Source organism: Prenolepis imparis, unplaced genomic scaffold (assembly GCF_030444845.1).
Source record: "Prenolepis imparis isolate NDT839.2.m4 unplaced genomic scaffold, iyPreImpa1.0 SCAF_7, whole genome shotgun sequence".
NCBI lineage: Eukaryota > Metazoa > Arthropoda > Insecta > Hymenoptera > Formicidae > Prenolepis > Prenolepis imparis.
The window spans coordinates 13619856-13633303 of record NW_028141165.1 but is presented as its reverse complement, the minus strand read 5'-3'; the positions used below and the strand labels follow the sequence as shown (position 1 = coordinate 13633303).

General features: G+C 29.6%; 2 protein-coding genes across 3 annotated transcripts in view; both read left to right on the top strand.

Moving 5' to 3' along the window:
* Window positions 1–1032: 1032 nt before the first annotated feature.
* Window positions 1033–3223, top strand: LOC145938276 (protein Cryzl2-like). Its single transcript, XM_083041768.1, has 8 exons — window positions 1033–1378; window positions 1500–1733; window positions 1817–2008; window positions 2086–2267; window positions 2379–2467; window positions 2544–2670; window positions 2753–2882; window positions 3067–3223. Exons 1-8 carry the CDS (start codon window positions 1154–1156, stop codon window positions 3118–3120), a joined length of 1233 nt encoding a protein of 410 aa, XP_082897894.1. The 5' UTR covers window positions 1033–1153; the 3' UTR covers window positions 3121–3223.
* A 1093-nt stretch (window positions 3224–4316) lies between these two features.
* LOC145938275 (uncharacterized) overlaps window positions 4317–13448 on the top strand; it is a 65183-nt gene continuing 56051 nt past the window's right edge. The window contains exons 1-4 of one of the 2 annotated variants that reach the window (XM_083041767.1): window positions 4317–4714; window positions 5186–5313; window positions 10550–10643; window positions 11625–12655. The gene's annotated coding sequence lies outside the window, so the exon portion shown is untranslated. Of the gene's footprint in view, window positions 4715–5185; window positions 5314–10549; window positions 10648–11624; window positions 12656–13448 lie in introns of both variants that reach the window. The other variant, XM_083041766.1, reaches the window with a different exon arrangement.

Here is a 13448-nt window from a genome sequence, read left to right as displayed (position 1 = left end):
AGGTAAGCATATATATTTAAGAATATAATAAGATATATATTAATTTAAGAATAAATATATAAAATATATATATATATATTTATATTATTTATATATATAAATAATATATAAATAATATATAAATAATATATATATAAATAATTATTTATATTATTTATATGGCTATGCACTCGATGATTAAATAAGGATTTTGTTATTGTCATATGTATAAATTACGTTTCTGTCTGTTCATGTATATGTAATATTTTATAAATATATTGAATATTTATTAATATATAGTATTTTAATGTAATATCTAGAATAATAATAATATAATTAAACTGTTAAAATGTATTTGTACCTTTTATTTATTATTTTAAAATAATATAATAATATAATATAATATAATAATTATAAATAACAATAATATATATATATATATTATATATGATATAATATATAAATATTTATTTTTATTTTTATAATTTTTATTTTTATTTTTATAATACAAATAAAAAAATTTCTTTTAAACTTATTTTAAATTTATTTATATATGTATATATAAATATATATGTATATAAATATATATATATGTATATAAATATATATAATTTTTTAAAATATTTTTATATTATTTTTTATAATTTCTTTCTTAATTTTGTTTTATTTTTTTTCTTATTTTTTATAAGATTATTTAGTAATTATTTAATAAACATTAAATACTATTAAAATGTAGTTGTATCTTCCTTTGTCACATTACTGATTACTGCTTTTCAAATTTTTTCCAATTCAGTCATCATCATTGATTGGTGCCGCCATTTCGTATCAAGCCAATCCAAAATTAGACAACATATGCCAGACTCTTATTTCTAGGGACTCTAGGGGGAAATTATTTCTAGCGCCATCTGCTTTGCGAATTATCTGTCACGTGATTAAAGTGTGTTCGGAAATCTTGCCGTAGAATTTTACTGACCAATCAGGACAGAGAAATCCTTGCTTCTTGATTGGTCAATTGAAAGCTACTTTAATCCATGGTAGGCTTTTCGAACGCATTCTATGGTGTTTTGGAATTGGATTATAGAAGTTCTATTATTGTTCTACAACCGCCGAAACATTTTGAAATTTGCAATGATCTACGACGTTATTATAGTTTAGGTAATTATACATTCTTAATATGACATCATCGGTAGGACACAGAGTTTTCATAAAATTATGCAGAAGTCGTTTGTCACCGCGAATTATCGTTACAAGATTCAACAGTACAGTTGTTGAAAAAGATGGGAAAAATGTCGTTCCGGCTTCGCAGCCGGGAAAAATTCAGGCTGCGTTATTGAAGGATTTCTCTGGTCCTCTCGTTATAGAGAATCTGGAGCCACCGAAGAATGTACAGGCGAACGAAGTAAGTAAAAAAACAATACGAAGCTCGTATTGGAGAATTAGATGTAATGTTAATGTTTTATATAAATGAAACAATAATTATATTCGAAGAATGTGTCCATAATAATTGCAATCTATTTCAGGTTCTTATCGATGTCCATTATTGTGCTTTGAACACTTCCGATGCACTGCTCAGCAAAAATCTGTATACATTTGAACCAAAATTGCCAACAATTCTTGGTTACGAAGTAGTTGGAAAACTGGTTGAAGTTGGTGAGGATGCAGAGAAGAATGGCTATAAAATTGGTGATAAAGTCGTAGCTCTTAACAAGGAGAGATACGGAGGTTTGGCTGAGAAATGCCTGGCAGAAATTGGGGTAAAATATATTTTAATTTGTATAAAATCAGGACTTTTTCGGAAATACTTACAATATTGCTAATAACAATACATTTTATTTAGGATATATGGAAGGTACCCTCTGTGATAAATTCTATAGATGCTGTGAGCATTTTAGACAACTACGTTACTGCGCTGATTGCGCTAGAGAGAAAAGTCAGTATAGATGAGAATGACATGATCTTAATAAACGTTGGTATAAGCGGTATTAGCCTGGCAGCAATAGATCTTGCAACAAATGTCTTTAGAGCAAAGGTACTTATTATATGTGATTACAATTTATTTTATAATTACATTTTATATAATTTAATTACATTAAAAATTTTACAAAGGTCATTGGGGTATGTGCAACTGAAGATGGAGCAGATCTGGCTCGGGAGAAAGGAGCATTTGCATCTCTCAAATACAAAGATAAGAAGTTATTAAAGCAAATAGAGAAAATCGCCGCCGAACGAGACATTCAAGTTATCTTTGACGATGTAGATGGAGAATACTTCAAAAAAGTGTTGGATTGGTAAGTTCTAAAGAGATCTGTTAATAGATATAGATTTTTAGATGTAGGGAAAGCTGCATGTCTGGATTTCCATATCAGGTAAGACACTGGTGAGACATGTAATATTTTTAGCTTTACCGATGTCTACAAAGATGCAACACTAAAGGACTTGCTGCGCGATGACAATTTCGCTGTGGTGGTGCATCATTTGTCTCGCGAAGGTATAAAGTCTCGATTTTTCAAAATAGTTATAATCAACATTGGACGGTTCACTCACTTGTAGCCTCTGTCATGAAGGGCGCGTAATCATAGCTGGCACGGCGACAACGATGACGAATGCTCATTCGGAGGTGCAAAAAGGTTCCTTCAGTGTTACCGGTTTTAATCTCGCAGAATACAAAAAGAGAAAACCTGACATATATCGGTATGCAGTATGCAGTATTTTTATAGCTTCTCTATTGTTTCCTTAAATAAAAATTCAATTATTTTGTTTACTTTAAAATTAGCCAAGCAGGAGATGAGGTTTTACAATTCCTTGAAGAAGGGCTTATTACACCATCTTGCTTGTTGACTGTTGGCTTACATAAAGTCAATGAGGCTTTGCGATTTGTTTCCGAAAGTAAATCTTCAGGAAAAGTAAGTGGTAGATAGGATTCGAATTTTTCTATATAATAAGAGTTTATTAAAATATATTGAACACTCTTTTTCATATATTTATAACTATCGTAATAAGCATATCGTAATGATAAACATGTTGCAATAAGTACATTGTAATATCTTAATAAACACTATTATAATGTTATATATATAAAATTCACAGGTTGTAGTCGACATCAGGAACAAGGAAGCCGATGCAGTAAAAGTAACGAAATAAATCAATTTAGGTGCACAGTGATATATATTTTATACATTTTAGGATAAATATTATCACATAAGTAGAAAATATTGATAGTTATATAGTCATTAAGATTGTATTAATAAAATTTCATTTTCTAATCTGTGTATTACTTGAAATCAGTTTCAGTTTCTGCAGCTCGTCCTACTCTATATTGCAATTAACAGTAATTATTAAATTTTCTTGCGACTCTTTTTTGCAGGATTACAATTTTTTTTCTGAATTTTCAACTTTAGCTAAAGAAAGAATCACGGCCGCTTGTGAATACACAGTTTACAAAAAAATATTACTCTCTTAAAAATGTTTTTAATATTTAAAACAATTTCTTTAATATGCATATAAATGTATTGTAAAAAAAAAGGATTTGCTTTTCGTAATCTTTCAATTGCTCAATGTTGTTTTAGTTTTAAAATCACTTTCGTGTATTAACGTTATTCTAAAAAACAATTGGCATTTTCGGTGTGTACATTATGTAAAAAGGAGCAATCGTAACAGAGCGGATTGAAGATCGATTAGCAAATCCTTATCCATTGTTTTAGTTTCTGCAGGTGTTCTTTTTCGGCATCAGGTGTAAACATGTAGATTATCAAAAGTGCTGATATAGCCAGTGACTCAGGAACACGATAATATGGCCCGAGTACTCGAGACTAGCTGTGATTCAACACCGATATCCGGCTGAGATATGTAGAATATAGTGTTTCAAAATAATTATGTTGTTGCCTAGACTTTCTACTAGTATCATGTGAAGGATACTGCATGATCGAAACCTGTCACAGCGTTTATAAATGTGAATGCGATAGCCGATTGTATTTGATTTGATGTATTTATCAAGGCCACTCTTTCGTTTAATCTCAACTATTGAAATATTTATAATTGATTATTGTATGATTATATTGTGAATATAATTAGAATAATTAATATTCCAATATATAAATATTGGAGATATCATATAAATTCACGCAAACGTACATTTTATATTACAAAAAAAATATCAAAATAATTAGGATTTATTTTGTTAAGATCAAAGATATGAAAAGATATATTAGATAAATTTGAATTTAAATTAATTATAAACTTTTCCAACATTGATCCCATAATTTCACCTCTTAAAGAAAATTGATAAAATTAGTCTTATTTTTCATATCTTTCATATCTTTCTATTACTTTGATCTCGACTATTTATATTAATTGGAATGTACATCGCAGGCGCGTATATTGTAAATTCATATATGCCGAACAGCCGGCGCATTCCAGATGTTATTAATGCTTTGTACCGACTAGCAGTGAAGGCCAATTAGAGCGGTTTTACCTCGTTAATCATAAAGTGGTTCGAGTTCAAGGTAGCCCCCTCCTAATTAATCGTAGGCGTGCTGTCCGCGCGATTTCCAAATCCAATTGTCCAGTCTATCTCTGGATATCGCGAGCACAGGCTCCTTATATGTAAATGTGCTTTCTCCCTAAACCTTGGAGCAAATTGATACGACGTCCCGTCGTCGCGGAATCAAGGAAAATTGATTCTGTTTACGTTGATCGTTCGCGTCCTGTTCGAATTCCAAGGTTGGAGAACGTATAGGTATTCATATATAAAGATTAATATAGATTTATATTAAAGAGAATACGAGATATAGGTATATATTTTTTATTTTTGTTATATTTTCTATAATTATGAATTTTTAATTTTCAGCTTTATCTTTCCTGAAAATGAAAGGGGCGTTTATTATATTTCTCACATTATTAATAATTAGAAATGAATAGTTTTTAAAATGAATTAAATAAGAAAAAGATAGATGACACACAGAATCAAATTTTTTAAATAGACTTTATTGTAAGTTTTTTCTATAAAAATATGTAATATATTATAAATTGGAAATTATATTATGACAAATAACGATCCTTCTCAACATTTTTGTTAAGAAAACGATTTATTTCAAATATTTAATATAATGTTCCTTAATTTTAATCTGACTCGAACAAAAATTTTCGAATATGTGCTAATTAATAATAAGATATTTTATAATAACATGAGACAAATTTCTTTTTACAGGTCTTACTCAACTTACAGACGTGCACCACGTAATCTAGAGAGACGGACGTTTTGCTAGTGATATACGATACAGATAATATCACGATGTTATGGCCGTTGTGTGCTTGCCAGATGTCGCAGATTCACAGGTAACGAACATTGCTCGTAGAAAAATTGCATGCGACTAGTTAGCGAGAAAGATTTCATGGATAATTCTATGATTCTTTCCTTTAAGTTTATAATACATCGCGTAATACTTTTCGTATTATATCATCTTTCTGCTGAGATTACGCAGATATTACACATCTAAACACGCGCGTACGTGAAATATAATTCGCAAAAATCGGGATAATTATAATGAATAAATGACGCATTCGTCGCACAGGTGTAAAGATGTCCTTCGTAAAAGAGATCTTTTTAGCTGTCTTGCGAAATGTGATTCCGAGCAATTTCGTCCATCTTCAGATATACTACTTGAATCATCCAATTCGCGCCACTTATTTCTCACATGTAATTAACCTGCCGCGGTAACAAGATAAACGCGTTTACAGATATATCTATACATAGAGACGAAGAAATAAAAATCACCAGTTACGTATTTTTTTCTTTGCAAAAGAATAAAGAAATAATATTCGGTAATTATAAACTGTCAAATTCGAAATTCATACTGGAAATTCATAATTTTATTCACGAAATTTATTCATCTTTCGCGACAAACTATTTAATCATTAACGAATACAGAGCGTATATAAAATATTGTGAAATGTACGATATGAATAGCTCATTGAATACAGTAATAATAAGAAACGTCATTTAGAGACTAATAATAAAGAGAATATAATGAAAGTGATGAATTTTTTTTTATATACTGAATGTGATTCTCTAATTCTCTTCTTTTTTATTAAGCACGATAATTAACGATATTAAACGATAATTTTCGCATTACACGAATATAAGCAGGAACTAAACAATCACGCTTTTTTTTTAGCGCTATAAATATGATGCTAAATACAGACGATATATTAAAGCAGCTTAAATTGAAAGAAAGATTTATGTCATCGTGAATAAAGATATTTTCTTGAGACTTTTGCGTATGGCATGTTTGGCAATTTTTTTTTTTTATATATATAAAAGATACCAAGAAAGAGCTATTTTTCGTAATTATTTGTTTTATCTGGGATACATGAAAATATTCTCTATAAATTAATCATCGCGTAAATTGCGCGAACAAAAAAAATGTGTGACTAAAATTAAAGAAATTTTAAGCCATTCCATAATCTGGTGCTAACATTATCGAATTCTGTAATTTTTTTTTATCGTGTCATAATTTAAAAATTTTCATATATAAATAATAAATCAGATTAAAAGAAAAATATATGTGTTTCACTATTTCTGAGATACACTATTTCCAGAAATGCAAATTTGAAATATGTAAATATCCGTTCTTTCTAAATATTATATTTTTATATTAACTCCTTAAGGAGACTTTAGTAAAAATAAAGTAAAACTCTTAAATATGCACTGCATTGTTAAATACACTACGAATAACTCAGATTTACATTATTTTAATGTTTCCGTTTTTATATGCACCTTGTGTAATGAAGGAATGTAGAAAGAGATATGCAAAAATGACACTCTGACGCGAATAAAATTTCTTTTTCATTTTTGAGAATTTTACTTGCTATTTGCATTATTACTTTTTTTCTTTTTATTTTCACTAGAACAATACAAGCGCGCGCTATTCCTATCGATTTTGTATAAAAAAGAATTTTATATATTTTTGTTTAAACTTGATTAATATTTTGTAACAGCAATCAGCTGAAAACGTTAATTTGCTAATTAAATTTTAAAATAATATGTTAAAAAAATTAAAATAATAATGTTATAAATAATATGTTATAATACTTTAAACTCGAATAATATTTTTTGACAAAAATCAGCTGATAACTGTCAAAAATATTAATCGAGTTTAAAGTACTATAATATTTTATTTAAAACATATTATTATTTTATAATTTTTATTACATACTATTATTTTAAAATTTAATTAACAAATTAACGTTTTAATCAGCTGATTTCTGTCAAAAATATTAATGAAGCGTTAATTAGCTAATTAAATTTTAAAATAATATGTTATAAAATGTAAAATAGTAATATATTGTAATTAAATAATATGTTGTAATGCCTTATCTGTGATTAATATTTTTTGACAGAAATCAGCTGATATAACTGTTAAAAATATTAATAAAGTTTAAAGAATTATGACATATTATTTAAAATATATTATTTTAATTTTTATAACATATTCTTATTTTAAAAATTAATTAGCAAATTAACGTTTTAATCAGTTGATTTCTATAAAAAAATATTAATAAAGTGTTAATTTACTAACCAAATTTTAAAATAATAATATGTTATAAAATGTAAAATGTAATATGTTGTAAATAATATGTTATAACGACTTATTTGCGATTAATATTTTTTGACAGAAATCAGCTAATAACTGACAAAAAAATTAATCGAGTTTAAGGAATTATAACATATTTATATATATAGATTATTTAGAACATATTATTATTTTAATTTTTATAATAGTTTTATTTTAAAATTTAATTAACAACTATCAGCTAACAAATAGTTATCATATATCAGTTATCAGCTTATTTCTGTCAAATATAATATTAATCGCAGATAAGGCATTATAACATATTTTATTTACAACATATTACTATTTTTATTTTTATAACCTATTATTATTTTAAAATTTAATCAACAACTTAACGCTTTATTAATATTTTTGACATACATCAGCTGATTGAAGCGTTAATTTGCTAATTAAATTTAAAAATAATATTATGTTATAAAAATTAAAATAATATGTTTTAAATAAAATTTTATAATACTTTAAACTCGATTAATATTTTTTGACAGTTATCAGCTGATTTCTGTATCATTCTTTTAAACATAAAATTGAGGAATGGCGCGCGTTATTCTAGTCCCTTTCTAAAAGAGGCATATGTTAAGTCGATTCTCGCAAGTATTGTTGCCTCTTTTTCGCGATGTTGATTAGCTGCCTCGATTTGCGTTGTGCGTTATATTCATAGCATCGAGAAGCTGTCATTGCAAGGATTTGCAGTTTGACAACTTGTCCAAAATAAAATTAAATAAATTAATAATATGTTTTAAATCTCAAATGTGTTTTAATATACTTTAAATTTGATTAATATTTTTGACAGTTATCAGCTGATTTCTATCAAAAAATATTAATCGCGGACAAAGTATATATTATAAGTATATATTATAACATATTTATATTATATACAACATATTATATAATTAAAATAATAATATTTTGTAAGTAATATAATATGTTATAATACTTTATTCGTGATTAACATTTTTTGACAGAAATCAGCTGATAACTGTCAAAAATATTAATCGAATGTAAAGTATTATAACATATTATTTAAAACATAATATTATTTTATTTCATTATATTTTTTGGACAAACTATCAAACTGCTAATCCTCACAATGATAGCTGCTCGATGCTATGAATATAATACACAACGCGAATCGAGACAGCTAATCAGCATTGCGGAAAAGCGACTACAATGTCAATAACATGCCTTTTTTTAGAAAGAGAAAATCTTTTAGAACGTCGTAGATCATCGCGAGTCAAAAGCACGAAAGAATCCGTTATTGCATAATTTCCTGAGAAGAATGCGACGATATCGTATTTTCGAACTTTGATCATTCACTCGAGAATTTGCGATTAATAAATCAATTTGCATAATGTCTAAGATTAAGTCAAAATTAATGAACCGAGAAAAGGGAGGGAATAGAGTCGTTTCTTGAAAGGAGTATTATGTGCAATGGACAATCATACTAACCGGAAACGTGTCAGCTAGGCAGACACGCCGGTGGCATAATACTCGCCATTGTAGATCATTTCGATCACAATCGAGTAAGGCACTCAAGGATCTATTGCTACTCTTTAAACTGTTTCTGCAACAGGTTTCGCAAGTGTTATGAATAACGATCTTGTCACTAGGATGCATTATCGTTGCGATAAATTGCAGATTTGACAAGTAAAATTATGATCTGTCTAATATCATCAATTATTCGTTATTTAACGTAAACGCGATATTGTACCGAAAGAATCGAAACGATTTTACGAACTAATCATTAGATAATGAAATTATTCTTTAACTTTTCAAGAAATCAATTATTAATATAAATTATTTATATATATGTATATATATTATATCGCTAATGAACGTTTGTATATAAATATAGATTGCTTTTATATTAATATATTTACAACGAAAGAGAAAAGAAAATGTATCTTTAATTATCATTTTTTTAAACAAATATTCGCATTAATTGACAAAACGTGGCGTTTCATGCAAATATTTCAATTCTTATCGCTCGCGATGTGTTTCGATGCAAAATTATTTTGGAGAAACACGGAAAATTAGACTGAGGATCGCGGCACGATTTATCCCGTGATTCAGCTTTCACGAATTTCTTTCTCGAGAGTGACAATCCTGTCGCATTACAATTCGTCAGGTCGCCCGCGAACGGCAAAAGAGTCACATACTAATAACTGGAGCAGAGAAGTTGTGTAAGCCGGTGGGTGGCCGCCTTTCTCTGCAAAGCGGCTGCCAGGTTTAGCGCTCTGCGCCGCTGCTCGAGATTTTCTGTGCTTACAATGCGAAGGATCGGCGACGTGCTGACAGATTCGTGCCGATTACCGAACATTGTTGCGTTGAGAACTTAACTCTCAAGAGCGGAGCGATAAAAGAAATATTTTGGCAGAAAGAGAGAGAACGCGCGATCGAGACGGAGTTGCTTGACTGGATTTGCAGCGTCTAAGAAAAATTTGTGTTAAGATAATCAAATTTTATTCAAATTTATAACATTTGATGAATAAATTCAGTATTTGAAAAGCAGAGATGTATAAATAAAAAAGTTCAATTTTTCAAAGAAGAAATCCAACTACACACGATTTCAAGATAAATTAAGGATAAAGATGTACCTATGTCAACTTTTAGTGCATTATTGTATTGTTTTTAGATATAATCCTATTATTTATATGTATAGCTTCAACTCATATTATTTTTCTTCATTTTGGAATTCTTTTTTTATTTTTTTTTTTTTCAAATTACAAAAATATAAGAATATAAAGACAATTTTTAAAAATATATAGTTCTCTCTATTCTTTTGTTACGTGTAGAAAGAATTATTTTAATTTATTAAATATAGAATAATATATTTTATATTGAATTAAATTTTGAATGCATGTAAGCATTACTATATCTATAAAATTAGATTGTCTATTTGCAATTGAAATTAAAAGATATATTTTCGGTATTGATTGCAGGAGTCGTTTCCATTGTCGATCGATCGCAGAAAAGGCATTGACGAAAAGTGAGGCAGTTGCAAGTACGGGCTGAATTCGAGAGGTCGGACAGAAGGTAGGTAAGTGAATTGTCGCGAAGGTCGCCCAGCTCACTTTTCCCCTGCACTTTTCTCGGCTGATTCTCGACTCCTTGCAAACCTCTTACTCCCGTCCGTCCGTCTGCTACATTTCATTGCACTGAGTCGTTCCCGCATAAAAAACCTCGATTAACTTTAACATTTGCATATATGTTTCGTTTATTATGTTTTAATACTAGATTAAATCATACGGAATTTAACACGTGCAATCATTAAAACTATTACCTGTCACGGCTAATAATTATCTTGAGTATTGAACTTTTCTTCTGCATAAAAATTCTAAGAATTTTGAAAAAAAAGAAAAACGTAACATTTATACAAATTATACATAACGACATACATATAATTATTACTTGAAAGTTTTATTAAGGGATAAGATTTGAATTATTAAATAATCGCGACGATAATCGGCGCCTGGTTTTTCCCTTCGATGTTGACAGAGCGGTGATTAAGATTGTTGAAAGTAAGCGTGCGATTTCGGCAACGTTCATCGAAAGTGACGTTATAATACCCGACATTTCGCACGATTTTAACTTTACCTTCGAGGCGATGTATCGCGTGATGATTTTGTATTCTTTCATTAGGGATAATTATTACGCACAGCAGCGGCTCGTAAATGATGATTTATGCGTTACTTTCGCGCACACGCGCGCTCATTAAAAGTGCGTGAGAAAACTATCTGTCGCGCGACGAGGAGACGTCGAGATGAAAAATTCGCTTAATCTCGTGTAAAAAAAATTCCTTGGCATAAGATTAAAAATAAAATAAAACAAAATAAGAATAAAAATGATGAAATATGAAGTAAAATAAAATATATTAAAGTTGATATAAAAATTAAGTAATAAGATCTAAGATTTTAGAAAACGCGATACAAATTTTGCAAACTTGTTTATTGTATAGAAAACTAAACTCATACATATATTTTTTTTTAATTAATGAAGAATTTATGTTTTCCCAAGATTTGTTTATCTAGTCGATAAACAAATCGACCAGGATAGCGGTGTCGGAACGAGCGAAGACTCCGATGGACGAAGGAGAGAAAGAAAGAGGGGATCTCTCGTGCTGACAGAAGGGATAAGAAACCCATGCACGTACTCTTACCAGCGGTGCGACGACTTTAGTCTGACGATCGCTTCCACGGAGCGAGGTTGACTGAATCCGATATTAATCCCAGGATAGTCCGTCGGTTCTTGGATCCTGGTGAGTGATTGGTGCAAAAATAAAAAGGGAAAAAAAAAATTTCGACGGTGTGCTCCGAAATTTCGCCTCGCGATATATAAACATTGATTTAAATTTTACTTCATAAAACAATTCAGGAAAAATTTGAAACTCGTAGCGCCGTTCGACAAGATAAATTTCGCGCGCGAAATGTTTATAACGAAAGTAAAGTTGTAAGCAGCAACGTGTTGAGATAAGAAAGTCCGGAGAAAAGAATTCTTTCTTAAATATTCAGATTTTATTAGTACTGTTTCCGGAAACATTTTGCAAAGACAAAAGAAATCGAAGCTTTTTCCAACATTGTATTACACATAATTTACATAATAATTTATATTCCGAATACTCGTTACTCCCGCGAAAAGACATATCCTCCGTTTCGGCGACACGTGGCCGAGCTACTCCCTCTTCGCTTGATCTAGCAAAGTCGAGGAAGTCATCGACTTCGCGAACGTGTACGTGGTGTGCAACTGGCAAGAGAAAGTGTGCTTGCTGTGTGTATCCTTCGGGTTTTCGGTGGATCGACGCGACGACGGAATCGATGCATCGTCGGCGTCCTGCCTGACGATGAGAAGAGGCTCGCGTTTTCTCAGGACAGCATGATTCTCGGCGCGTGCGATCGTCCGCGTGCGTTAACATGCGCGAAGACACGCGTGTTCGCGGGGACCGCTAGATCCTCCTGAAGAGGCTGAAAGAAGAACCGACAGAGAGCAAGAGCAGAGAGACCCTCTAGCAAGGATCGTCGAAGATCATTTCTGGTCGCCGTACTATACAGGTCAGTTCTTTTAATTGTCCTTCTTATTCTAGATTTTTTAAGAATTATTCATTAAATAGTTATTTTGGTAAAGGAAAATTAGCAAATTTAAAATACGGGGTCAAACAAGTTTTATTTTGAATTGTGATTACTGAAAATTATTGAAAAAATTATTAAAGAACGAGAAAATTTATGATGAGTTATGTTTCTTAAATATTCTTAGTTATTAAATTCTTTTGAGCATAATTAAACGTATAAAGAACATTTATCGTTTTGGAAGTAAGATGCGTTTCAATCAATTAAATAGATCGTTATTTTGGTAAAGAAAACTTAGCAAATTTAAAATACGGGGTCAAACAAGTTTTATTTTGAATTGTGATTACTGAAAATTATTGAAAAAATTATTAAAGAACGAGAAAATTTATGATGAGTTATGTTTCTTAAATATTCTTAGTTATTAAATTCTTTTGAGCATAATTAAACGTATAAAGAACATTTATCGTTTTGGAAATAAAATGCATTTCAATCAATTAAATAGATCGTTATTTTGGTAAAGAAAACTTAGCAAATTTAAAATACGGGGTCAAACAAGTTTTATTTTGAATTGTGATTACTGAAAATTATTGAAAAAATTAAAGGACGAGAATTTATAATGCATTATGTTTCCTAAATATTTTTAATTATTAAATTATTTTGAGCATAATTATAAGGAACATTTGTCGTTTTGAAAAAAATTATGTTCCAAACTCTGAAGGATAAGAAAGCGATCAGAATTCGATTCTTCATTAATCAAGCTAGAATCATGGCGTTGATT

What these genes read in the sequence shown, in the direction of transcription:
- LOC145938276 (XM_083041768.1), top strand. Translation starts at nt 1,154, where the DNA reads ATGACATCATCGGTAGGACACAGAGTTTTCATAAAATTATGCAGAAGT. An exon ending in AGAATGTACAGGCGAACGAA is followed by an intron (nt 1,379 to 1,499) that starts GTAAGTAAAAAA and finishes AATCTATTTCAG; the next exon opens with GTTCTTATCGATGTCCATTA. An exon ending in AGAAAACCTGACATATATCG is followed by an intron (nt 2,671 to 2,752) that starts GTATGCAGTATG and finishes CTTTAAAATTAG; the next exon opens with CCAAGCAGGAGATGAGGTTT.